The 24,964-nt window shown below is 39.7% G+C and overlaps 1 protein-coding gene across 1 annotated transcript in view; it reads left to right on the top strand.

The window, feature by feature from the left end:
- The window catches only part of LOC122556645 (A disintegrin and metalloproteinase with thrombospondin motifs 2-like), a 227,373-nt gene that overhangs the window by 53,080 nt on the left and 149,329 nt on the right, over nt 1-24,964 (top strand). Inside the window, exon 3 of the mRNA XM_043703613.1 lies at nt 10,439-10,598. Within this exon, the coding sequence (XP_043559548.1) occupies nt 10,439-10,598 (160 nt within the window). The remainder of the gene's footprint in view (nt 1-10,438; nt 10,599-24,964) is intronic.

Genomic DNA, 24,964 nt, shown 5'->3' with positions numbered 1-24,964 from the left:
TCATGTTCCCTTTGAAATTTCTTTTTGGTATCTCTTTCCATGAGCAGTTCAGCATTTGTTTGCATTGTGGGATTTGGTAGTGCTTGACATGACGGTGACCAACTGACTCCCTTTGCTGCATGTGACAAGCCACAAGCTGAAGTTCTTTAGGCCACGCATATATACAATGAGCGCCAGTGACAGTCTTATTTTCTCTGTTTTCCTCCTCGCTGTGAAATTCTTTGTAGCATATAATGTGGCCTGAAAGAAGTTTCTTCATACAAACCATATGTTTCATTTGGCAAAACATCAATCTTTACTGGCTTAGTTTTTGGAGTTTGGTTTAGATTTGTTTTTGGAAAGCAGCCAAAAATGTTTGGAGCTGGACAGCAGTTTGATTATAATTGTTTGGCTGCACAATATCATGGTGAGTCACTTTTTGTGATACAAGGTCTTTTCTAGCTCTATATTTTAGGCTTACTGCTCTTCTACGAAAAGAGCCTGTTCAGGAACTCTGATATATTAAAAATAAAGCTGCAATTTAGCATAAATGTGGTAGGGAAGCATTAATCTAGTGATTTGGTGAGCATGCGTGTTTGGTGTAAGCTAAGTCATAGGGAGTATAAAATGTTTATTGTTTGGTGCAGTTTTTATTCAGCTGGAATTTAAAGAGGTCTCCTAATGTTTGATTTTTTTTTCGAAATCACACATGATGGTACAACTGGTTGTCATCAATCAGAATCAATACAAAGACTGGCTACAGAAATTCTGTCTGCATTTCCGTTGAAATAATTGAAAATGAGATGGATGGCTATACAGACTCTCAGAATAGTGTCATGACCCATTTGGGAAAGTGTGCTGATATTCAAATCCCACTAGATCCAGGGTCATCAGAAAGGTTAAAACTTTAATCAAAATATTTAAAAGTCTCTAATTACCTGTCTGATGGATCCTCGTTAACAGTAAAAAAAAACCAGATTTATCTACTTAATAAGAACTGCTACTTATAATAAATTTCATTAATTGTAATCATAGTCAGACAAAAATATTAATGTTCAACATCACTCTGCTCCCCAACTTCTTTAATCCCTGGACATGAATACAGACACAGCCAAACAAAGATGGGTGTTATGTTTGAAGGAAATAGACGCTGGGGGAACATTGTTCAATAGCAGCAGTCCACAAGATTCGGTGAGGTATCCTTATTGTTTTGAGATCTTCTGTTCTTTGATACCTTGTTTCCAGATAGTTTCCAATTCTTTGCAGGTGGGAGAGAATATCTCTCAGTCTTCAATGCTTTAGTTACTTTACATAGAGAGAAAGAGGCCTTGCCTTTTCTCCAGTCTGGAGGCTTTGGTCTCTGTGGTGTAGTTGTTGGATACGCTCTCTTTTTCTTCTTAGAATAACCGGTTTCAATAGGTAAAAGTTTGAGAATTGTTATTCAGAAGCAGTGACAGTTACATTCTGGTTGCTGAGAAGAAGTGTGAAACTGCACCGATTCTAACTTCATCTTATATTTTTAGACATCAAGACACTAATAGCTTTATCTTACTTATATTTAATTTTTCAAGCCTTAGCTACACAATAAGCCAATTACAACATGACGTTCTGTCAGTAAATCACTTGACTTGAACCCTTGTGACACTGGTTAGGTTCAGTTGTGGTAGCATGTGTATGTGTTTAAATAAGCTGTTCAACACTCTGTTTGTCATGTAACCCTATTAGCAGCAGAAACTAATTTAACTGTTATACGATATTAACTCAATCAGAAAAGCTGTTTTCTTATATTCCCACATTATGACACAAATTGTTTGGTTTCCTGGGCAGATAACCAGAGTTAACAATAATAAAACAGCTTCTCTGATTGAGTTAATATTGTATATCAGTCATTATGCTGATGCCTTCTGGTATCCACAACTTGTCCCGATTCTACAACGCAATCTGTCGCTGGCCAAAGCTCATTCTGTGTGCACAGCCCCAGTGCTGTGGAGTCTTAGATCTCTCATCGCCCTCCACCAACCACTTCATGCTCAAACAAAGCAACTGTATAAGCACAGCTCACAGTAATTCCTTTCATTGTCCTTAGTTCAAGTCGGTTCTTTTCCCCTTTTGGTCCGGAATCTAAAATAAATAAAATGAAAGGTGTAGCCTTTAAAAAGGTCACAGCATGGCCTGCTGTCTGTGCTGACAGTCTGCAAGAGCAACCCAACTAATCCCATTCCCCTGTTATTGTTCTTTGGTACTGTAATCTTTCCCCCCTTCTGATAATTATCCAATTCCCTTTTGAAAAGGCATGATCCAATTATGATCGTCCAATTATGATCCTGGGCAATGCATTCCACATGTTGTCATTTTTAAAAAAAATTTTTTCATGTGTTAATTGTAAAGTTATACTCTGCACATCAAAGTCTCAGTCTATGCACCAGGTCCTAAGAGCCCCATTTATAAATACTTCTCCAGTTTGAAAGACAATGGTTCACCATTATTCACTGTATATTGTCACTTGACTGATCTTATATCCTTGCTGCCACTGCCCTTTTCATTTCATGGCCTTGTGCTTTACTGACATGCTTGTTACCGGACAATTTATCAAATGCCTTTTAAAGTTCATTAACACATTTCCATCATCAACTTTATTTGTTTCTGCATCAAATACTTGATTTTGTTAAGCATGATTTGTCTTTAAACATCTGTGCTAGCTTTCCTGAAAGAAGTCATGTTTATCCAGTTGACTTGTTAGTTTTGCCCTTCATTATTGTCTCCAAAGATTTTCTTCTTGCTAAGGTTAAACTGATCAGCCTGCAGTTGCTGGGCTTGTCTTACACACTTTTGGAACCACATTTGCAATTCCCTCACCTTCTAGTGTACCGTGTACCCTATGATGATTGGAAGGTTATAGTCCGTTCCTCCAAAAATTTCAAACTTTGCTTTCTTAAGTATCCATGGATGCATCTCATCTGGTCGTGGTGACTTGTCATCTTTAGCCTGCCTTTCTAATAACTCTTATCAATTTTAAAATGTAATGATCAGAGGATAGTCTAATTTGATTTGGGTACGGTCATTAGTTATCCAACTTGCACAATGTGATTTTCGCAATAATTGACTCACTGCAGTGAAGCTGTGTAAAGGACTCAGCTCTTGACATGTGCACTCTTTAGTCACTAAGGGTCTGTAAGAGAAACCTGTAAATTGTGGACCAAAATGAGTTAGAACCGTATGAACTCCAGAGTCTGAGAGTGACATTGATAACTGCAAAAAAATTCTCCCTGTGCCAAATTTGTTAGCAGCAAGTGAAATAGCAGAAGAATGCTAAACCGTGAGAAAAGCAGATGTTATTAACAGTCTTGCAAAATGGAAAGTCGTGCATAATGAAAAGTGTAGTGCTAATGAAAATTCAGATTAAGTTAGTTTGTAAAAAGAGCAGCCGCAAGTCACTGAAAGGGACTATTTATCTTTAAGAAACCAACTCCAAAAACCAGGTTAGTGAATAATTACATTTACCAGTTAGCTTCAATAAGCAGTGTAATAAACAAATTGTAGAGTTGGTGAATTATCAAATGTTTAATTACTGGTGGATTGCAGCTTGAACTGGATTTCAGCATAAGTTCCAAAAAGTTTACAAAACATTTACGTTGTAATATGTGGCTTTTGTAGATTCAAAAAGTGTGGCAATGGAAAAGCACAGCCAGTCAGGCAGCATCCGAGGAGCAGGAGTCAATGTTTCGAGCTTGAGACATCAACTCTCCTGTTCCTTGGATGCTGCTTGACCAGCTGTGCTTTTCCTGTACCACACTTTTGGATTCTGATCTCCAGCATCTGCAGTCCTCACTTTCTTCTGGCTTATGTATCATGCCTGATTTTATTTTTGATTCATACGATCAAAGGTGTATTTGTTAGTTTGACTTGCCCTGCATCCTACAGTTCAAACCATGCCTTGCCATTTAAGTTGCTGAAGGTGTGAGCTGCTAACTTCACACCGAAGGAAGCTGCACGTCGAGAATTTGGATAAACAGGTGAATCAGAATGCATCTCCATAAATCTGATTCAAGCAGTGCAAGGACTGAGAACGAGGTGTAACTTTGAGGGGATGATATTTAATGTCAGGTCAGAAAGAAAGATAAGGAGAGGGGTAAAAGGTAAATAATAAATGTTGATATTTTTAAATTTCAACAACGATCAATGCCTGAATGGGTGGAACTTTACACTTGTAATAATTAATTCAGTGCCTGAGATTAATTGACAGTCATTAACAAAATGTCACTAAAAGGGTATTAATCCTTCAAAAGACGGGAATTAACTTTCTGTAGTGTTTAGTTTGCATCTGCTGAGGAAATATAGAACTTTAACATTCACTATGTGTTGATGATGAAGCAGACAGCAGGGTGCCACTTTTACCAAGCTCAGAACAGCAGCAGCAACTTTTAATGTTGGCATTTAACTGTTTATCTGCTTGTTGCCTGAGGTGGTTATACAATTGTCAGGCAAGTAATAGTGAGTACAATTAGTTTGAGTTATTTGGGCAGTAAAATTATGTTACATGCCCTATCAAAGAAATTGTTGCCTGATACATCTAAAAAAAACTGTAATACACATGAGCCTTGGACATGAATTTTGTATCTTTGTACAGCTGACCACTTGGACAATTGACAAAAGTTATGGTTTAGAGCTTGAATCATTAGTAGTATGTCCTGTGATAGATTGCAAGTGAATTGGATCATCACATGACAATAGGCTGAATATTGCTGTAGAGCCCAAAAGGTACAGATGTCACACCTCATTAGAATAGCTCACTGGAAATCAAGCCCTCCCTATTCCCAAAGTCATCACAAAATTTAATAAGATTTTATTAAAGTATGCAAAAGCCCTACTTTACCTGGTTCTGTGGAAGAGTCACTCAACCCGAAATGACAATTGTGATTTCTGTCTACAGCTGTTGCCAGATCTGCTGAGCTTTTCCAGTAATTTCTATTTTTGTCCCCAATTTACCTGTCAGGCTCGGATTAACAGAATGTACAGAGCAGGTTTCTTTACTGAACAAGAACTAGAGGAATCTCAATTATCAGATTATCGGGCAAGATCGCATGGTTCCGATGCTTGGCTTGAGTGAAATACTGCCCGCCCATGTCCTTTGGATAATCAAGGTTCCTCTGTATTACAAATAAATAGATTCTAACCACAGGTAAACAACTATGAACTATTGACATATAATGTATTAATTAAAGCTGTAATCTCCCCTCTAGTGCACACGCGCACACACACGCACACGCACGCACACACACAAAATAGTGTCATTACTTGAGAAACACTTCCATGGTATCTGTCAATAAGAATTGATGAGGGGCTTCTTTTGTTTCCCCTAGTCATAGTGTCATAGAGTCGTAGAGGTGTACAGCACAGAAACAGACCCTTCGGTCCAACCTGTCCGTGCTGACCAGATATCCCAACACAATCTAGTCCCACCTGCCAGCACCCAGCCCATATCCCTCCAAACCGTTTGCATTCATATACCCATCCAAATGCCTTTTAAATGTTGCAATTGTTCTAGACTCTGCCACTCCCTCTGGCAGCTTGTTTCAACCAGGAGTTATTACACATGTTTCTATAGCTGGAACACAATTGGAAAAGGCCATTAAATAAAATTTTGACAGATCTGACTAAGGTGTCGACTCTGCCTTTCTGCCTGCCCCCCATAACCCTTAATGCCCGAGCAAAAATCTAACGCAGCCTCGAATATATTCAATGACAGTCTCCACTGCTCACCCGGAAAGAGAATTCCAAAGATTAACAATCCTCAAGAAATTCCTCATCTCCATCTTAAGTGAGACACTTTTTTTATTTTGAAACTCTGCCCCCTCGTCCTTGATTGTCCTAGACAGCATCTTTAAATCCCATCCCCATCAAACGACAAAGCAGTAAACAGCTCTCGTTCTCCTGAATACCATCCTTGTTCAGCAACCCCTTTATCCCAAGAATCAATAAGATGAACTTTCTCTGAACTGCCTCCTTCAGGTTCTTTCACTTCCATTATTTCAGAAGACAGGCAGCAACAGGCTCACAAATTATAAGTCTCTGACTTATTGATTGAAAGTGTACGACACGGGATAAACCCCTCTGCTAATTTAAACCCGACACACACAGAAGCTTGCCTTGCACCATAGTCTGTTAAATTTTGAGAGGCAAGGAACTATTCCAGATCTCATTATTTAAAGAAAAAATTAACAATTTTATTCTTTAAGTCCTGAAGAGAACAATAAACAACAACTATTTATAACCCCTTTCTCTTAAACCTATTTCTAATCCCACTCTACAGTACTGGTCTGATAAATTCCCACTTAATTTTATGGCAACTCAATTTCAAAGCCAGTTGTCATCTTCGAATGTCGAACTTTCTTGTAGATTTCTTGAGGTTGATTTCTTTGGTCTTCGACTGCGCACATTTCTTAGGGAAGGTACCTTTCAGTGAGCTATTCAGCTGGCTGTTATTTTGGTGCCTGGCAGCTCTTTGCTGTTCTCCCCCAACTGTTCAAAGTGTCTGATTTTATGCCCCAAAACATTGGATCATTTCATTGGTTTGATGTCATCCAAAACAGTAAAATTCAAATTTGATTTATTTTGGTATCTGGGGCTTAATTCAAACTGGCCGAATTTGAATTTGTTTTGTTTAGATTACTTAGTGTGGAAACAGGCCCTTCGGCCCAACAAGTCCACATCGACCCGCCGAAGCGCAACCCATTCAGACCTATTCCCCTACATTTACCCCTTCACCTAACACTAAGGGCAATTTTAGCATGGCCAATTCACCTAAACTGCACATTTTTGGAATGAGAGAGGAAACCGGAGCATCCGGAGGAAACCCACACAGACACTGGGAGAATGTGCAAACTCCACACAGTCAATCGCCTGAGGCGGGAATTGAACCCGGGGTTTTGTACTGTGGTAACACAGCTCCAGCTATTTGTTACAACCAAATGTTACATTTTTTAAATTTTCAGCACACTGTATCTCTCTAGGTCCGTGCCAGCTTCCACACACTCTTAAAGGTACAGTACACACCTACACCTTCATAATAAAAACAACAGCTTGCAGCAACTGGTGGGAGAAAATAAATAGCTTTCTTTTAGCTTCAAGTATTTTCTGGAGAGAGAGAGAGAGAGAGAGAGAGAGAGAGGAAAAAAAAGACACCATCACCCCTTCCAGAGATTCAAGGACTTCTCACTATATTGTTTACACCCAAAAACTGCTCAGGATCCACTTAGATAGTTGTTGGCAGGCTTGTGAACTTGTCTACCTAGAATTGGTCACAATTACTTGTCTATCTAGAATTGGTCACAATTCCACAGACCAATCAGCAACCTGTTGCTGGCTGAATGTCACTCCAATTAAAGCCAACTACTGTGCTGCCATCTCTTACACTTTCTCACACTGTTTGCAAATGATGTAATCATGACCCTCAGTGAGTTTCAGTAACTTACTTCATTTTAAAGGTATAGCTATTCTTTTCTCAGTCTTTTTGAAGTACAACAGTCCTTTTCCCAATCAAAATGAAAGTAAATAAACAAAAGTAAAATAAAAAGATGTAGACTTTACATAGGACAAAATTCCATGCATAAATTTTGACATTGTAAATATTCAAGGAATTTTTTTTTAGCACTGGAAAATATAGCCTGCACTGCAACCTCATGTTTTATATTGTAATAGCATATACTGACAGAAGTAGTTATTTTTAGGTCTGGTTACAATATCCTCAAGATTACCGCTCAAATCTACTCTAACCCTTAACATTCAGGTAAACTTTACAGTTATAATAAAGAAAGTGATTCATAATAAAGCAGTTGAACATTCAGTAAATGAGTACAGTTCTATGATACATGTCAGTGTCAGTATTAAATTTGGCAAGATTGTTGCAGGTGACTATATCATGAAGTGAAAGTGCCTTGTTTATCTCATTTGCATTAAGCAAAAGGCAGTAGCTGTTATTTTCATGGAATTCCAAATGTGTTTTGTGTTTAAAAGAATGATCTGTCAAACCAACATCCATTAACTGATAACTGTTTTTGTTTCTTTTTAAGCAAGAACACACTGGTCTGGAAGTACATTCTACTCTTCATCTCACTTCAGAAAAGTTTTAAATGTCATTTGACTAATATTTAAAAATATGGACTAAGAAACACCGTTGGTTAGATGACCAGGTGTCCTGTTGAATGTTATGAACTCTGTGCCGTAAACATTTTTTGCATGATATAAGTAAATGTCAAATTAGAGCACCTGGTGGAAAATCAGGCACAGGCTGGGCAAAGGATTATACCCGTGTCATAGAGTCAATCTGACTTCCCGTCTCTCGGTATGGGATTGTTCTTGTCTGTTTGCTTTGTCAGACCCAAGTTTATAGAAATGTTTTACCAAAATCATTATAATCTGTTGATAGTTATAAGAAACAGATGATTGAAGCAGTCTTGTGTAAATAAAATCGAGAGAGTCCACCTCTTGGTTAATATCCTTTGAAATAAAGCTTAGAAGTGCCTATGATATAAGTAGACAATCTTTTACATCATTAATATTCCACAACCTATTGTTTAATTTCTTTTGCATAGATTAACACCTCTAATAGTGTGCTTAAAAAATATTCATGTGACCAATGTAGCATGTTCATTCACTAAATGCCATCAATAATATTTTCAATCTTCCTGAGCAATAAAAATGTTCAATCACCTTCCTGTCAGATTTTAAATTCCTCATTTTTTGGAAATATTTCATTCTTTGCCCCACACCGAAGTGAATGGCAACTGATTCAGAGATACCAAACAGTGATTTGGACCTTTCTCTTGCCAATTGCCTTGTTATCACCCTCCCTCCCATTGATGATTTGTAGCCCTGTGATAGGTAAGGTAGGTGGAATACAATACCTGTCCATCCCTTTTTGAGCAGCTTTCTTTCCAGGTCGCTGAACATAATTCAAATGTCAATTAACACAGAGTCATAGATTTTACAGAATGGAAACAGACCCTTCGGCCCAACTCATCCATGCTGACCAGATATCCTGACCTAATCTCGTCCCATTTGCCAACACTTGGCCCATATCCGTCTAAACCCTTCCCATTCAGATCCAGATGTCTTTTAAATGTTGTAATTGTACCAGCCTCCACCACTATTTCTGGCAGCTTATTCCATACACGTACCACCCTCTGTGTGGAAAACGTTGTCCCTTAGGTCCCTTTTATATCTATCCCCTCTCACCCTGAACCTATGCCTTTGAGTTCTAGATTCCCCCACTCCAGTGAAAAGACCTTGTCTGTTTATCCTATCCATGCCCCTCAAGATTTCGTAAACCTCTACGAGGTCACCGCTCAGCTGCCGACGCTCAGGAAAAACAACCCCAGCCTATTGAGCCTCTCCCTACAGCTCAAATCCTCTAACCCTGGCAACATCCTTGTAAATCTTTTCTGAACACTTTCATGTTTCACAACACCCTTCCTATAGGAGACCAGAATTGCACAGAGTATTCCAGAAGCTGTCGAACCAATGTCCTGTACAATCACAATATGACCCCCCCCCCAACTCCTATACTCAAGGCTTGAATGGGCGTATAGCTTTCTCCATTCATAATATTCAACATTTATAGATAGCTCAGCGAGCTTCACCTAGTAAGACACAGTAAACTGCAATTTGAGTTTGTCATTTTTAATGAGTCCTGCAGCAGGAATTCCCATTCGTATTATGCATTTGAAGCAAGTTAAGAAGGGTGGTTGGGAGGGGGCTGGAAAACGCAACAAAAATTTGCCCAAAATCCAAAATTTCTTTCAGAACATGTTAATCCCTGGTAAGTAAATTTTCAGTAGCATCAGCACTGACTCCTTTAAAATATTTTGGGCCATCACTGCAAAAATGTGTTATTCACTTTTCCTGGTAATAACACTGATGTAATATTGGGCGTAACCACAGCTTAAATCATGACATGATTGTGCTCCAGTGAACTCCCTATATAACTACTTTGTACGTCATTATGAGGCCAGTGGGTTTCAGTTTTCACAGCAAGACAAACCGAATTGCAGAATGTGATACTCTACCAGTAATAAAAATCCCGAAACCCAGGAATTCAATGACAACGTCAGTCACCTTGAAACAATGATCATGGTCAAGGGCCTACTCAGCACTGGTGTTCGGTTGTAGTTTTTTTTCTGAGTAGTCAGCTTTATTGCAGTTGTCTATCAACTCTTCCAAGTGTTATAGGGTTGACCTGTATGATAAAATGTGTTTTTGCTTTTAATGTCAGACCAAGGAATGACTGCTGCATTATTCCTCATAAAGTATTTAACTTGTTCAGTTATTCTAAAATGATGGAAGTCCTGTGGGTATTTGAGTGTCTGAAAGCAAACTTCCCCTGTCCAGTGGAACTGCGTAATAGCTGCATGAGAAGTTTTCTTGTATTTAAGACTGTCTTATCTCTGGTTCTGTCACTCAGGCTGGCATGATTCGGACAGACAAGGATGAGTTCTTTATTGAACCACTGGAAAAAGACAAAGTAGATGAGGAAGAAGAAAGTGGGAGAGTCCACGTGGTGTACCGGAGGTCAGCTTCCAAGAGATCACATCCTGCGTCAATGAGTGATGTCCATTCAGAAGGTCAGTAAACATGTGATTGTTTTCATAGATTCAAAAACTCGTCACTTTTGGAAGAGCTTGAATGAAACTAAGGTGGAAATTACATTTAAGAAGCTTTCTATTGAAAAACAATAAAATGTAATTTTTGGATTTCATTAGAACCTACATGTTGGTTCTTTGTTAAATATTGCAATGAAATGGAAGTAATAAAGAAAAAAACATAGATTTCTGACTCTTCTGTTCTTTAAAATGCACATAGATTAATCCTACTGATTATCAAGCAATTCTGTATAAGCCTTCAGATCCACAAAACTCTTAATGCTTAGTACCCAAATCATTTTATCTGAAAACACTATTCAAGTGATCCTTAACAAAAGTGAATAATAATGAGTGAGATATTTATCTCCCCGGAAGAGAATGAGGAAGATAACCACATTTACAATTGAATTCTTGGATTCTTGGCAGGCAGTTGTTTTAATTTCACTCACGGATTGTGGGCATCACTGACTGGTCAGCATTTATTACTATCACTAATTGCCCAGGGCAGTTCAGAATCTAGCACACCGCTGTGGATGGAGTCACACATAGGACAGTCTGTGCATTCCTTCCTGACTTGTCATCAAATACAGCCCTTTTCTGTTCAGTTATCTACAACTTGAGGACCTCAAACTGCCACAAGCCTATTTACCTGCTCTCCCGGCAGATGAGATGAATGGTTACCTTCCTGACTAAACCAGGGTAGCCTGTTGTCTTGGGTGGGAGTGATGGGGAGTGGGGTGGAGTGTACAGGGCCATTTTATCCTGACCCTGGGATAACTAGGGCCATGAATGAAGGAAGGAGGTGAGGGGTGGTGAATTGAGCCTCCTGCCCTTAATTCAAAGCCCAACCCATCCTTTCTCCCTCTCATTGTACACCTTCAATGTGTGTATTTTCCTCTCTGAACTAAAAAAACCTTCTCATTTAGTCCTGGTTTGCTTGGCCTGCAGCTAGTAACCGAAGGCTGCTGCCCTCCAATCAGCTGATAGCTTCAGACAAGGTGGACTGCTTGGCCATGATCTCTGATAGGCTGTAAAGCCCACTGGCCACATCTAAATACCTGATTGACATTTGATATGGTGAGCTTTCTTGCTGCTGCTGGTGGTGGTTTCCTTGCTGAAAGATGTTTGCCTCTACATTTAGAACAGAAAAGGAAAATCATGACCTATATTTCATATCTTTATGTTTTATACACAGACATAACATTTGGTCAGCATTCATTTCAATTGTACAACTTTCAATGAAGCTGAGTTTTTTTTATTGTTGAATAATTTAAAATAATTTATTTCTTGATTTTAGTGTAGCTTGTTCCATGATTTCACCAATTTTTGAAATGAATGGAAATGTGAGATGATTGGTAACATTTCTTTTTTTTTGGCAATGGTGAACATCAGAACATTTGTAAATCCTGGAAGGAAGTGCAAAGGTTTAAAACATTTCTGTTTGTGTAAAGAAAAAAAAAATCTATGTATCTTGAAAATAACCAATGAATTACCTTTTGAACTACAATCGTTTTTGGTTTACAGAATGCTGTGACAGGTCCCAGAAAATTGAAGAAAATAAGTTAACAGCTAACTCCTTGTATCTTCTTTGCAAATTATGGGATGAGCTTTACATTTTCTGGGGAAGTGTCTATACCGTGGTGACACTGCAGGGGTATTCACTGACCAGAATGGGATTTGGGGTGTGGTGGTGAAGCTAAAAATGGCAATTTACTGTTGTTCAGCCCCTTATGTAGTGCCAAGTATGACTGCTCTCAATAGGTGTGTGTAACATTGGCTGTTATTGAGGTGCATCTAATGGAATTCATGGGGGTGATTGGTAACCTTCCCAAAATGTTCTGAAAGAGAGAAAGGATGGGCAGGATAAACTGTCTGCTGCATACTCGCATCCCTAAACCAGAGAAGGATATGCTTGGCCAATCTGAGATTTGGAGAAGGAGTTTCAGCGTGGGAAGTCTGGACAGTTGATGTCACCAACATTAATGGTGGGAATGAGAGGAATACAAAGATGTGCAGGAGTGAAGTGAAATATTTTGGGGTTTATTTTGCTGGTGGAGGTTACAAATACAGGGCTACTGGAAGGATTGAGACATATTTTGAGATATTGAGAGTCTGGCATTCAATGTATTTTTAAAATTTATTTCTGGGATGTGGGTGTCGCTCACTAGGCCAGTATTTCTTGTCCATCCCCAGTTGCCCTGGAGAAAATGGAAGGGAGTTGGCTTCTTGAACCACTGAATCCCTTGGGGGGGTATGTACAACCATATTGCGGTAGGGAAGGGAGTTCCAGAATTTGATCCTGTGACAATGAAGGAATGGTGATATATTTCCAAGTCATGCCAGTGAGTGGCGTGGAGGGGAACACACAAGATGGAGGTATTCCCATGTATCTGCTGCTTTTGTCCTTCAGAATGGTCACATGTTTGGAAGGTGTTGTTGGAGGAGCCTTGGTAAGTTCTTGCAATTCATTTGTTGATTAATACTTGCCAAACTTTTTCATTATGATCCCACTTAGTGGTTGCAATAAATTTCGAGACTCGGTGAGGAAAATATTGAAGTGGAAGGAAACCTGTTAAAATGAATGGGTGGCTGGGGCTGGGCACTGTCTATCTGTCTGTTAGGCTGGAAGCAAAGCTGTCATAGCTCTGTCAGATCAATTGGCCAGCATTGCTGCTGTGGAGCTTGTGACCCTGAAATTTCAGCTTCTGATCCCATTTGGGGTCCAGAGCCCTACTCTTGGAAGCCCTATTGAAGATGGTACACAATGCTGTCACTGTGTTTTGGTGGTGATGGAATTGAATTTTGAAGATGGTGGATGGGGTACCAATCAGGCAAGCTGTTTTGTCCTGAGCTGTGTCAAACCTCTTGAGTGTTGTTGGAGCTGTACGTTTCAGGCAAGTAACTCCTGACTTTTACCTTGAAGATAATGTACAGGCATGCGATGAGTTACATTCGTATGGCTGGTTCAGTTCGGTTTCTGGTTAGATGTTAATGGTTGATTCAGTTGTGGTAATGCCATTGAATGCCAACTGCTGATGGTTAGAGTCTCTTTTATTGGAAATTGTCACTGCCTCACATTTCTATGGTGTGAAGGCTACTTGACACTTGTCAACCGAAATCTGCATATTATCCAGGTCTTGCTGTGTAGGCACATAGACTGTCGCAGTATCTGAGCAGTCACAAATTCTGCTGAATATTGTGCAGTCGTCAGTGAAGATTCCACTTCTGACTAATAATGGAGAAAAGCCATTGATGAAGTTGATGGAGATGGTTGGGCTGAGGACACTACCTTGAAAATCTGTAGAGATGATCTGAAACTGAAATGACTGATCTCCAACCATCACAACCATCTTCTTTTGTGACAAATATGACTAACTGCAGAGAGGTTTCCCCTGATTTGCATTGACTGCAGTTTCGCCCAAGCTCCTTCATACCACATTCTATTAAATGTGGCCTTAATATCAAAGACAGTCATCTCACCTGACCGTTGGAATTCAGCTCCTTTGATCATGTTTGAATTAGGGCTGTAATGAGGTTGCAGAATCCAAACTGAGTAGTGGTGAATATATTCCTTTGCACGTGCCTTATGGTAGCACTGTCAATGACCCCGTTCATCACTTTGTTGATTGAGAGTAGACTGGCTCAGTCATCAGCCAGGTTCGATTTTTTTTCCCCCTCCTCTTTTTGTGTACGTGACATATGTGGACAATTTTCCACATTATTGGATAGAGGCCAGTGTTGTAGCTGTGCTAGAACATCTTGGTCAGGGGTGTAGGAACCTGTGGAGCACAAATCTTCAGTACCATCGCCAGAATATTGTAGCATATGGAGTGTGCAATGCCTTTAGTAGTTTTGTGATTATCATGTCGAGTGAATTGAATTGGTAGAAAACTTTCATCTGGGATGCTTGGGATCACAGACAAAGGCAGAGTTGGATCATCCAATGAATGCAAATACTTCAGCCTGGTTGATCTTTAATAATATGCTTAGCCTCACCCATCATTGTGGAGGGGACATTTGTGCAAGCTTATCCTCCTATTTGTTGTTTCATTGTCTACCATCATTCATCACTCCATCAAGGACATGCAGGTCCAGGGCCTCTTCCACTGCCAAACCGTTACCTGACGCTTGGAGGAGGAACGCCTCCTATTCCACCTTGGGACCCTGCAACCACACGGGATAAATGTGGATTTCAACAGCTTCCTCATTTCCCCTACCCCCATATTATCCCAGTCCCAAGCCTCCAACTCGGCACCGCCCTCTGACCTATCATCCTCTCCCTCACCTTCATCTACCTATCGCCTTCCCAGCTACCTTCCCCATCCGCTTCTCGTTTATCTCTGAGCACTGACCCACAAGCCTCATTCCTGATGAAAGGCTCATGCCCGAAACATCAATTCTCCAGCTCCTCGGATGCTGCCTGACCTGCTGTGCTTTTCCAGCAGGTTGTTGAATATTTTGCTCTGTCTATCATTTACTGTTTCTGCTATTTAGCATGTAAGTAGTCCATGTTTCATAGCTTCACCAGGTTGACATCTCATTTTAAGATATGCCCTAAGAGCTGCCCCTGGCATGTCCTCCTGCATTCTCATTAAAACAGTGTTGGTCTCTGGCTTGATGGCAACATAGGATGGGGAATATTTCTGGCCATAAAGTTACAGATTGTGGTTAAATATAATTCTTCTGTTGCTGCTGATGGTCGACAGTGCCTCGTCGATGCCCAGTTTTGAGTTGCTAGCCTGTTTAAAGTCTATTCCATACAGTAGGTATGAAGTAGCTCATGACATGATGGAGAACATCATTCTGTGAGACTTCATCTCCACATGGCTGTGCTATGATCACTCTCTTAACAATGCTGTCATAGATGGATGCATCTGTGTGTGGTAGATTGGTCACATAATGTGGTCACATTAATGTTCTCCTTTTGTCGGTTCCTTCACCACCTGCTGTAGACCTGTTCCAGCAGCATGTCCTATAGGACTTGGCCATTTCAGTCAGTAGTGGTGCCACTGAGCCAATTTTGGTGATGGATATTGAAATTCCCCTTTAGATTATATTGTGTACCCTTGTCTCCCTTTGAGCTCCGTGTTCTTCAGCATGGATGAATACTGATTCATTAGTGAAGGTGTTGTGGGGATTAGGTTAGTTGTAGGTGGTAATCAGTAGGAGGTTTCCTTGGCCATGTTTTACATGATGGGGTTTGAAATAAATGTTGAGGATTCCCAGGGTAACGCCTTGAAGTAATTGAAAAAACAATTCAATTGAAAGCTCGTCAAATGGCAACCATTTAATCACTGTTCATAGTCATATAAAACCCATCTGGTTCACAAAGCCCTTTAGGCAACTCCTAACTATACACCAAAGTACTGCTGGTTGTGGTGGTTCTTTCTAGCAACAGGGACAAGACATAACCAGGGATAATGATGGTGGTGTCTGGAATATTGTCCGTAAGGTATGTTTTCATGAGTATGACTGTCAGCTTGACTAGTCTGTGAGAGTGCTCTCTCAAATTTGATAATCAAACACCCAAATGATGGATAGGAACATTTTGCAGGGTTGACAAGGCTATGTTTGCCATTGTTGTTTCTGATGCCAATGCTGAAGCCAGAGGGTCTGGCTGGTTACTTTCCTTTGTTTAGACATTGTAGATAGTTGATACAATTAAAATGGCCAACAAGTCACTCCGGGGGTAGTTAAGAGACAAGTACATGGCTGTGGGTCTGCACTTACATGTAGGCCAGATCAGGTAATGATGGCAGATTGCCTTCCCTAAAGGGCTTTGTGAACCAATTGGGTTTTGTACGACTATAAACAGTGGTTACAGTGGTCACCATCTGCCATGGTGGGATTTGAACTCATGTCCCCAGAATCTTAACCTGGGTTTGTCGATTACTACTGCCATTACCACTCTGTCACTGCCACCCCTCAACATAAAATTAAGGACAGTAAGTGAATGGGGCTTGAACAGTGAGTTGGAATATTAGCAATGACATTTATAAATGTGGAAGTTGGGAAAGGAATGCTTGGGGATTGTGGTTGGGTAACCAGGAGGTAGCAAAGGTATCAACAGTGCTGGGTTGAGCAAATGTAGATTATGATTTCACTGAACTGGAAGAACATGGTCTCTGTTATCTAAGAATTTTGAGTTGTTAGGATCTTGCAGTTAGGAACAGCTGCCTCACCCCATGAATGTAGATGGGAGGTATCCATACAGTATAGTGAGGGGGTCAAAGCCTAACCCTAAACCTCATTATGCCTGCAAGCATTCTTCCAATTTCCTACATCTGAAGGTTTCAGAAGATTATTAATTTGAACTATGTTGCATACGAGTGTGAGTACTGGAAATATAAAACAAAATGTGAAAAGCTAGAAATGTACAAGAGGCCAATGTACATAACAAAAACAAAACAAAGGACAGGTTAACAACTGATGTTATCAGGCCAAGGTATTGTGCCAAACTTATGTTAGAGATGGCCTCGAGTTCAGCCCATTGATCTTTCAGCACTTCTGTGAGACATTGCCGGGCTTATTAGTAAATTAATTTTTTATAAAATAGAATTTTGGATTATTGCATCTATTCCCAATAGCTCATTTCTATTTGGTTGGAATTTAAAGCATATCTCAGACTCAGCATGGGTTATGAACCATCTCTCAAAAATCGATTTGAGGGCAATTTCGGTTTCAGAAGTGCTAAGATAATTCTCTCAATTTGCCTAAGGCATTTCAGACTATATGAATTATTTTCCCAAACCACTTGTTCTGAATAGGGCAAAGAAGATTGCATGAGTGACATCTGTAATGAACATAATGGCATTATGAAAATGGCTGTTTAATTATGGTTAAAACATTTTTATGATTTAAGATGCTCCATTTCGAAATTCTTCTTAAATATTTGAATTGTGTCCAGAATGCATGAACATTTTCGTGACACGGGTGATATGACTTGAGCTTTATTTTGAAGACTGAATATGTACTGGCACAGGTCTGAGGGGAAAATTCAATTCTGGACACTGTGACATGAGACCAACTACTTGTCTGAGAAAATGTCATTAATTCAGTGAAAGGATAAGGTTCTGTCACCATGGTAACCAGGCATATTCAGAATTTTTGTATAATCTGGGATTGAGGAAACCAAAACACCACCTCTATCCTGAAAATACAAGCCTTGATTAGTGGATAAGTCACCTGATTGATTTCAGTGGCTGGCTCGGGTTCTACTGGGTGAGTAAGCCACTTCTTTGCTGTTTGTGGGCATGTTTTATGATGATTACATATCATTTCTGCAGAAAAAAATAATCTTATTGTACCATATTTAGAAACGAACAGTTTGGCTGCACAGATAAATCCCATCCATCACTAAACAGCATTATTTGAAATAAGTTTGTACTTAGAATCAAATCAACACAAAATAATTAGAATTTATCAGACTTCATTACTCACAGAAGGAAAATGCAGCAACCAAATATTGCAATAATTGGCTCCAAAGATTGCTATAATTGATTTGAGGAATATATATGAACCAAATGTCAGGAAAGCTTCTGTATTCCACTTAAAGTAGTTCCACAGCATCTTTTAGATAGACCTTCGATTTTAGTCAAGTCTGCAAGATGCATTTTCTGACTGCTTAGCATTTCTTACTGCTGCCTTGAATTCTTGAAATATGACTCTGAATGATGGAAGCTTCTGTTTCTGCCTGTTGGGGTGGTCAAAAGTGCTAGCCTGGTAAATGTAAGAGATTTAGTTAGAACAAGGAGAAGAATCAAATCTTGAATAATAGAATTGCAATGATTGAGCAGAACCTTGGGTGTGGAATTTTCCACTCGCTTGAGTGGTACAGCTGATGAACAGGAAGTTGGGAAAACTTGGTGAAAATGAATACATTACCTTCTTCATACTGAAAGAACGATTCCGTTTTCTGCTTGGATTCAAAAGCCTGCAAACGAATAGCAACTACCCCATTTCCATCTCGTTATTAGCTCACCTCACCTCATTACAATGCAGTTTTCAATTCTATCCTTCCCTGGAAAACCTGATGATGCCAGTTCCTGGCCTGGGAGTCAGTGTGCTTACTTGATGGCGGCAACTTGATTTTTCTGAGTCTTTGTCCAACCCTGGCTTCACCACAATGTCCCTGCAAGCTCTTCCAAGCAAGTCATCAAATCAAGCCAGCAGTCTCACCAAATCAGCATGTCTTCCTTCAGACCAACTCTCACATAATTTCAGTATGACTTACATGCTTCTACCAGTTTGCTCGGCATGCAGGGATGCACACACATCACATGCATCAAGGCAGCAAGCATCTTAAGGCTCTTAGCTTAATTTCTTACTGCTCAATAACTTTGCACTCACTTGAAGGCTGCTAGTCTCTCTAAATTGCATTCTTTAGAGGCAGCAGTTTATCATGGCACAGAGCACTGAACAGGCGAGGAGGATGGAATGTTACTGTTCAGTTTCATACTACATCAGACCTACAATATGTGCTAGCAAATGCACTGTGCTTTTTGATCAAAAAGCCATGTGTGAAAATCAAAAGGGAGCAGTTCTTACTGAGGTCAAAGGAAGGCCCACTTGTCTGTCCTCAGCATGCTGCAATGGTCCAGTGAGCCACAGAACAAACTGGAGAAACAATATTTCATCTTCAGACCTTACAACCTTCTGGACTTAATATTGCATTCAACATCTTCAGATTATGAACCCACTCTCATTCCTTGAGCTTGTTAGATTCTCCATCACCATGTTCCTCCTTTCCTCCTTCTCCCTCCCCCACCCCCCCCGCTGTGAAAATAGTGAGGGGCATAACACAGGGAAGTAATATCATTGCTTTTATATAAAAAGGCAAATGATTAAATATAAACAATGTCATCTCATAGTCTTGTCTTGATTGCTTGGGTGTTTTCCAGATTTACCTTTATCCCTGGGTTTCTTTATCCCATGGTTGCATGGCTGGGAGGGAGGGAGAGGGTGGAGGAGGGGGGTGTGTTACAGGGGACAGGGGTGTTGGTAGGAAGTGTACACTCATGATGCATCGGACATCATAAAAATAACACCGTCTTGATGGAAATGCTGGTCTTATCCTGCTTGTCATATCTGTATGTTCAAACTGGAGGAAGGGAGTATAAAATCCAAGGAGGTAATATTCAACTTGTATAAAAGCATAGTTAGAGTTCAGTTGGAGTATTGGGCACCCCACTGGGTATAAAAAAAATACAAAATGTGCAATATTGACTCACTAGGATGTTCCCAAAATTAAGAGCACAGTTACAAGCAAAGAGTCAAGCAGCTAAGCAATTTTTTCATTTGATCTTTAAATGCTAAAGGGTGGGCTTGATAGAGATGTTATAGGTTATGAAGGCATATTGTCAGGTAAATATTGATTGGCTCGATCTATAAGTAGGATGGTAACTATCTGAAAGATTCTCCCAAAAAGATTTCAAGGGAGTTTAGAAAACATTTATAAGACTGGAAGACATAGGGGCAGAAGTAAGTCTTTCAGCCCATCGAGTCTGTCTCTCTAATCAATGAGATCATAGCTGACCTGAGAATCCTCAACTCTACTTTTCCAGCCTTTTTCTCATAATCCTTTATGATAAAAACTTCTATTTCAACCTTGAATATACTTAGCAACCCAACCTCAACCATCCTCTGTGGCTTGAATCTGCAATCCCTTATTCTGACATTATGTCTGCAGCCTAAACACTCTTCCCCCAAGGGGAAACAACCTTTCTGCATTTACATTTTATGTACCTGGTTGATATTGTATTTACTACTCTAACATACACCGATAATTCAGACTCTGGTAAACTGATTCCAGTTGTTTATGGGGATATAACTGATCTGTTCACAACAGGTGCCAGAGACTATGTAGAGAGTGCATCAATATTTTGGCCTAATTAAGTGAAATCTGTATTTCCAGTTTTAGCCAATCAGTTGCTAACTATGGAATTCTAAGCACAAGAAAAATTACATGTAGTAATTTCCAGAAATTGACTTATTGACTGAAAGTGCTTTTGTCATTCATCAGTTTCTCATGGGTTCGTATTACTCATAAGGAGAAGACTGGTGGATAAGTAGAAGATCAGGTTGAAAGTTCATCGCTTCAAGCATGATTATAGATGAAGAAGCCATTCTTCATGGCTTGTCATTTTGGAGTTTAATTAGTTTATATTTGTAGTTAAACAACTCAGAGAACTAGGTACTGAAGTGCGTTGTACACTAACCATTCACCTCAGTGGTCCAGGTTCAAAGTCCCAGCTGAAAGCTTCCCTCTGCTATGTGGACAGCCTTTATGCAACATGACTTGAACAGTTACAATCTTGTTCCTCTGGGGCATAGATCTACAGTGCAGAATTGATATGAATCAACTTTCATGTTCAAAGGCCTTGGGACAAATGTAGAAATACGAACTGGTAAACTGCCACAGGAGTTATCTTCAGAGGTTAGGGTTGGAGGCACTTTATTGGATAGGATTAGAGGAAACTGTATCCCAACATCCATTGCCTGATCTGGTGCCAGGTACAAGTAAATACTAACATTGGAAGCCTGTCACAAAGTATTAACATACTTTTTCATGGTGAGCATAAAACAAAATTACAACATTCACCCTTACCTGCATTGAGCTTGAGCCATTAGTACCTGTGGATGGGTTAATGCTTTTAAAAAATAGTGATAACTCTTTGCTATTTGTTAAAGTCAGAATGCAGAGTAAAAGGACATTTAATTGTCTGCTTGTACAATCTGATTACCTGCCAGATGCCTCCAAGAAATTTCACACTTTCCTGCAAGGGTAAAACCTAGAAGTTAGCATCCTCACCCAATATCACTTTGAGAGGATTTCATTCTTTGTAACATAACCAAATCCATCTCCTGTTGAATGTGATAACTGCCCCCACTGTTTTCCAATGGTATTGTCACAGTACAGATGCTGGAACAATTCCTGTGATTAGCTGCACAGAAGTTGCTCTCCAATTTACTTTTCAACCACTGACTCTAGAGCCTCACTGTCATGCATGCCACAAATTCTGCGTTAATGCTACACATCTGCTTTCTTCACAAAAGCCAACCATACAGAATGTTATCTGTTTCCATAAGCTATTTACCATCTATTCATATTTTCTATGTCTTTGGGAATACAAATTATTTTAGTAAAACTTTATTTTCTTTGCCCATGTTTGCTTGTGGAAACCATATTTATGGTCCAAAGACATGCTTTTCGAACTAGGTTTAAATTGGTCATATAGCCCTGATGCTGATCTATGAATGAAACAATCTGTGCTGTTGGTTGAAACAATCTGTAGGCTCCTGCTGAAGTTGAATTAATATGATTTGCAAACCATACTGTACATCATATCTCCAATTTACAATTTGAGCAGTGAGAATCCATCACAATTACAATAATGACAGCAGTTATGGTGCTGCTAGGGATATTTTCCAGACAATTCTGATTTAGTGAGCGCAATCCATCAAACTCTTATCTATTGCTGTTTACTGTCAAAGCAGTACATTTGTGTTTTAAAGAAACCTTCACCCTTTGATTCTGCCTTTGTGCTGGCTATTCATCTCAGCTCATCTGAAATGCACTTGGTGACTATCATAACAAGTCTGCTGCAGTCTGGCTCTTTGCCATTTGAAATTTAAAATAAATTGTCTGTTTCTTAGCCAAGGAACAGTCCAATAGGAAAATCAGGCTTTAGGTGGAACTAATCAATACATGTTAAGTACATGTTCCGCTTGATTGATTACAGTCCAGTGACATTAGAACAATGACCACACTCCAAAAAGTGCTTCATTGGCGCAAAGGTGCTTTGGGACACCCTGAAGCAATGAAATGCATTAGGTAAATGTAGAGTTATTTTGTTTTGCTTGGCAATTATGTTTGGAGCAATGGAGGGAACCATTTATGTGTAACTTGCTGCTGGATGTACTAAATTATTGCTGTTCCACCTCTTAAAGTGGGCTCTTAAAGCGATAGTCGAACATACACAAATACACAACATCCTCCCCATTTACATCAGAGGTTCCTGCAATGAAAACATTTACACAATTTACAAACATATATACAACAGTCAGTAAGGAAGATGTTCTAGGAGAGGTCAATTCCAGTGAGGCTGTTGGTGCATCTCAGCCAGTAAGTTTATTTGTCTCTTTGGCGTTTCTCAAGAGGATGCAACCTAATGCCAATTATGAAATAAAGCAAAAAGGATCCATCATTGAGCTGGTAATTTACAAACTTAAACCAGAGAATAATAATCAGAGGATACACTTGCAACACTAGAGACCAATAAACCATTGTTTCATTGAAAGTTAATGCCCTTTCAATACTTTTCAGAACAAAGAAGCTGCTAAAGGTAGCATCACTGTGAGCTTACTAACCCTGATGCTTTTATAGAGTGGAGAAAGAGGATTGTGGTATTTTATCCCAGTGATAAATGTGAAGTAAAGAAAGTGGGTTCTATTGCTGAACTGTCAATCTGCAATCTGAAACAAGAAGATATAGGACGATATCCCCATGATCCAGGTGATGGTATTTTTGGGGAAGAGAGAGGAATGATTACTCTATAGTGTGAAGTATCTAAGGCCCAAGGTTAACTCTATCTGGTAAAAGGATGATGTGGTTCCTGATTCAAGTAACATGTATGGTCTATTACATGCTGGAAAAACACTTTGCTTTCCAGTACACGACCTAAATAAAAGTGATGTTTTTGTTTTAAGGTTTTGCTTGAAGTTCATAGGCAAGTCTACAAATATCATCTGAGGCCTTGATTGTGTATTACCAGTGCTCCAAGTGTAGTGGTCCCTGTCAGTTGATCTGAGCAGATTCATTGTAAGACTTAATTAAGTGCTATCATGGTTCAATTCATACACCTTGTTTGGTTTGATTTTTGCCTTGACCTTTGGTTTGATTGCATAAGGCACAAATCCAACTTTGCAAAATTTTGCTTGATTTTCATCCTAATTTTTCAATTTAACAGAGATCTTTTCTATGCTTCCCAGATCCCCATTGAAAACAATGGCATGTTTCTTTAGAATTTGTGATAGATCCATCTCAGAGACTGACAATTTGCTGTTTGATTTTCTCCAACCATTTTACTCTTCTCAGTAAAGCTAGAAAATTTCCTTTGAAAATGTGTAAGGAAACATTTTCAGGCCATTCAATTATAGAAACATTGCCAACGATACAACCCCTTTAAAGGTGCCACTTCACCAGTGTACATTCTTCATTCCATTTTGAAGGTTGCAGTGCAGAGTGGCTCAGCTGCTTCTGATACACAGTTTGAGGTACAATGAAACAGCCGCTCTGGTCTCCACCTCCATTCTTAACAGTTTGCCATTGAGTAAGGAAGTGACTCCTTACTGGTTGGTGTGGCTAGCTATAGCCAGTAGGTTAATGAAACTTGAAAGGGTTCAGAAAAGAGTTACAAGGATTTTGCCAGGGTTAGAGCTATAGGGGGAGGCTGATTAGGCTGGGGCTGTTTTCCCTTGGAGCGTCAGAGGCTGAGAGGTGACCTTATAGAGGTTTATAAAATCATGAGGGTTACGGGATAGGGGAAATAGACAAGGTATTTTCCCTGTGGTGAGGGAATTCAGAAATAGAGGGCATAGATTTAGGGTAAGGGGGAAAAAATTAAAAGGGACCCAAGGGGCATCGTTTTCAAGCAGAAGGTGGTGCGTGTATGGAATGAGTGCCAGAGGAAGTGGTGGAGACTGGTATAATTACAACATTTAAAAGACATCTGGATGGGTATATGAATATGAAGGGTTTTAAGGGGATATGGGTCAAGTGCTGGTAAATGAGACTAGATTAGGTTAGGATATCTGGCATGGACGAGTTGGATCAAAGGTCTGTTTCTGTGCTGTATATCTCTATGACTCTATGGTAGCTCTTTTTTGGACTGAGAAGCTGGGCTTTTCTCTTGTCCTTTCCTACTCTTCTGGTTTCCGTACTTTTGCTGCATGTGGTTCATGTTTCTTCCTCAAACCACATCTAGTCAACATGCCCTTTTTTATTTTGCCGCAGTGTCTGCATACAGCTACTTTATACCATCAATCTGTTGCTCTGTGACCTATTTTCCCAAACCACTAACAGTTTTGTGTCTGAGTTGGTCCACCTCTCTCAGCCATCGTTTTGTGAGCTCGCATGCTTGAGCTTCATTGGCTGCTTGTTTCACAGAGGCTACTATCTACAGTGCTTCTTTTAAGTCTAGGTTCTTTTCTGTCAGTAGTTTGTTTTTTCTGACTTGCTTCACATCTTAAGCTACATACCAATCTGTCTCTGGTGGCATCATTGAGGTTGCCTACAAATGCACAAAATTTTGCTCACGTCTTTAAAATTGCTGCAGACAGTGAGATAG

Source organism: Chiloscyllium plagiosum, chromosome 14 (assembly GCF_004010195.1).
Source record: "Chiloscyllium plagiosum isolate BGI_BamShark_2017 chromosome 14, ASM401019v2, whole genome shotgun sequence".
NCBI classification, from domain to species: domain Eukaryota; kingdom Metazoa; phylum Chordata; class Chondrichthyes; order Orectolobiformes; family Hemiscylliidae; genus Chiloscyllium; species Chiloscyllium plagiosum.
The sequence above is the reverse complement of the archived record's forward strand: the minus strand, read 5'-3'. Positions and strand labels throughout refer to the sequence as shown.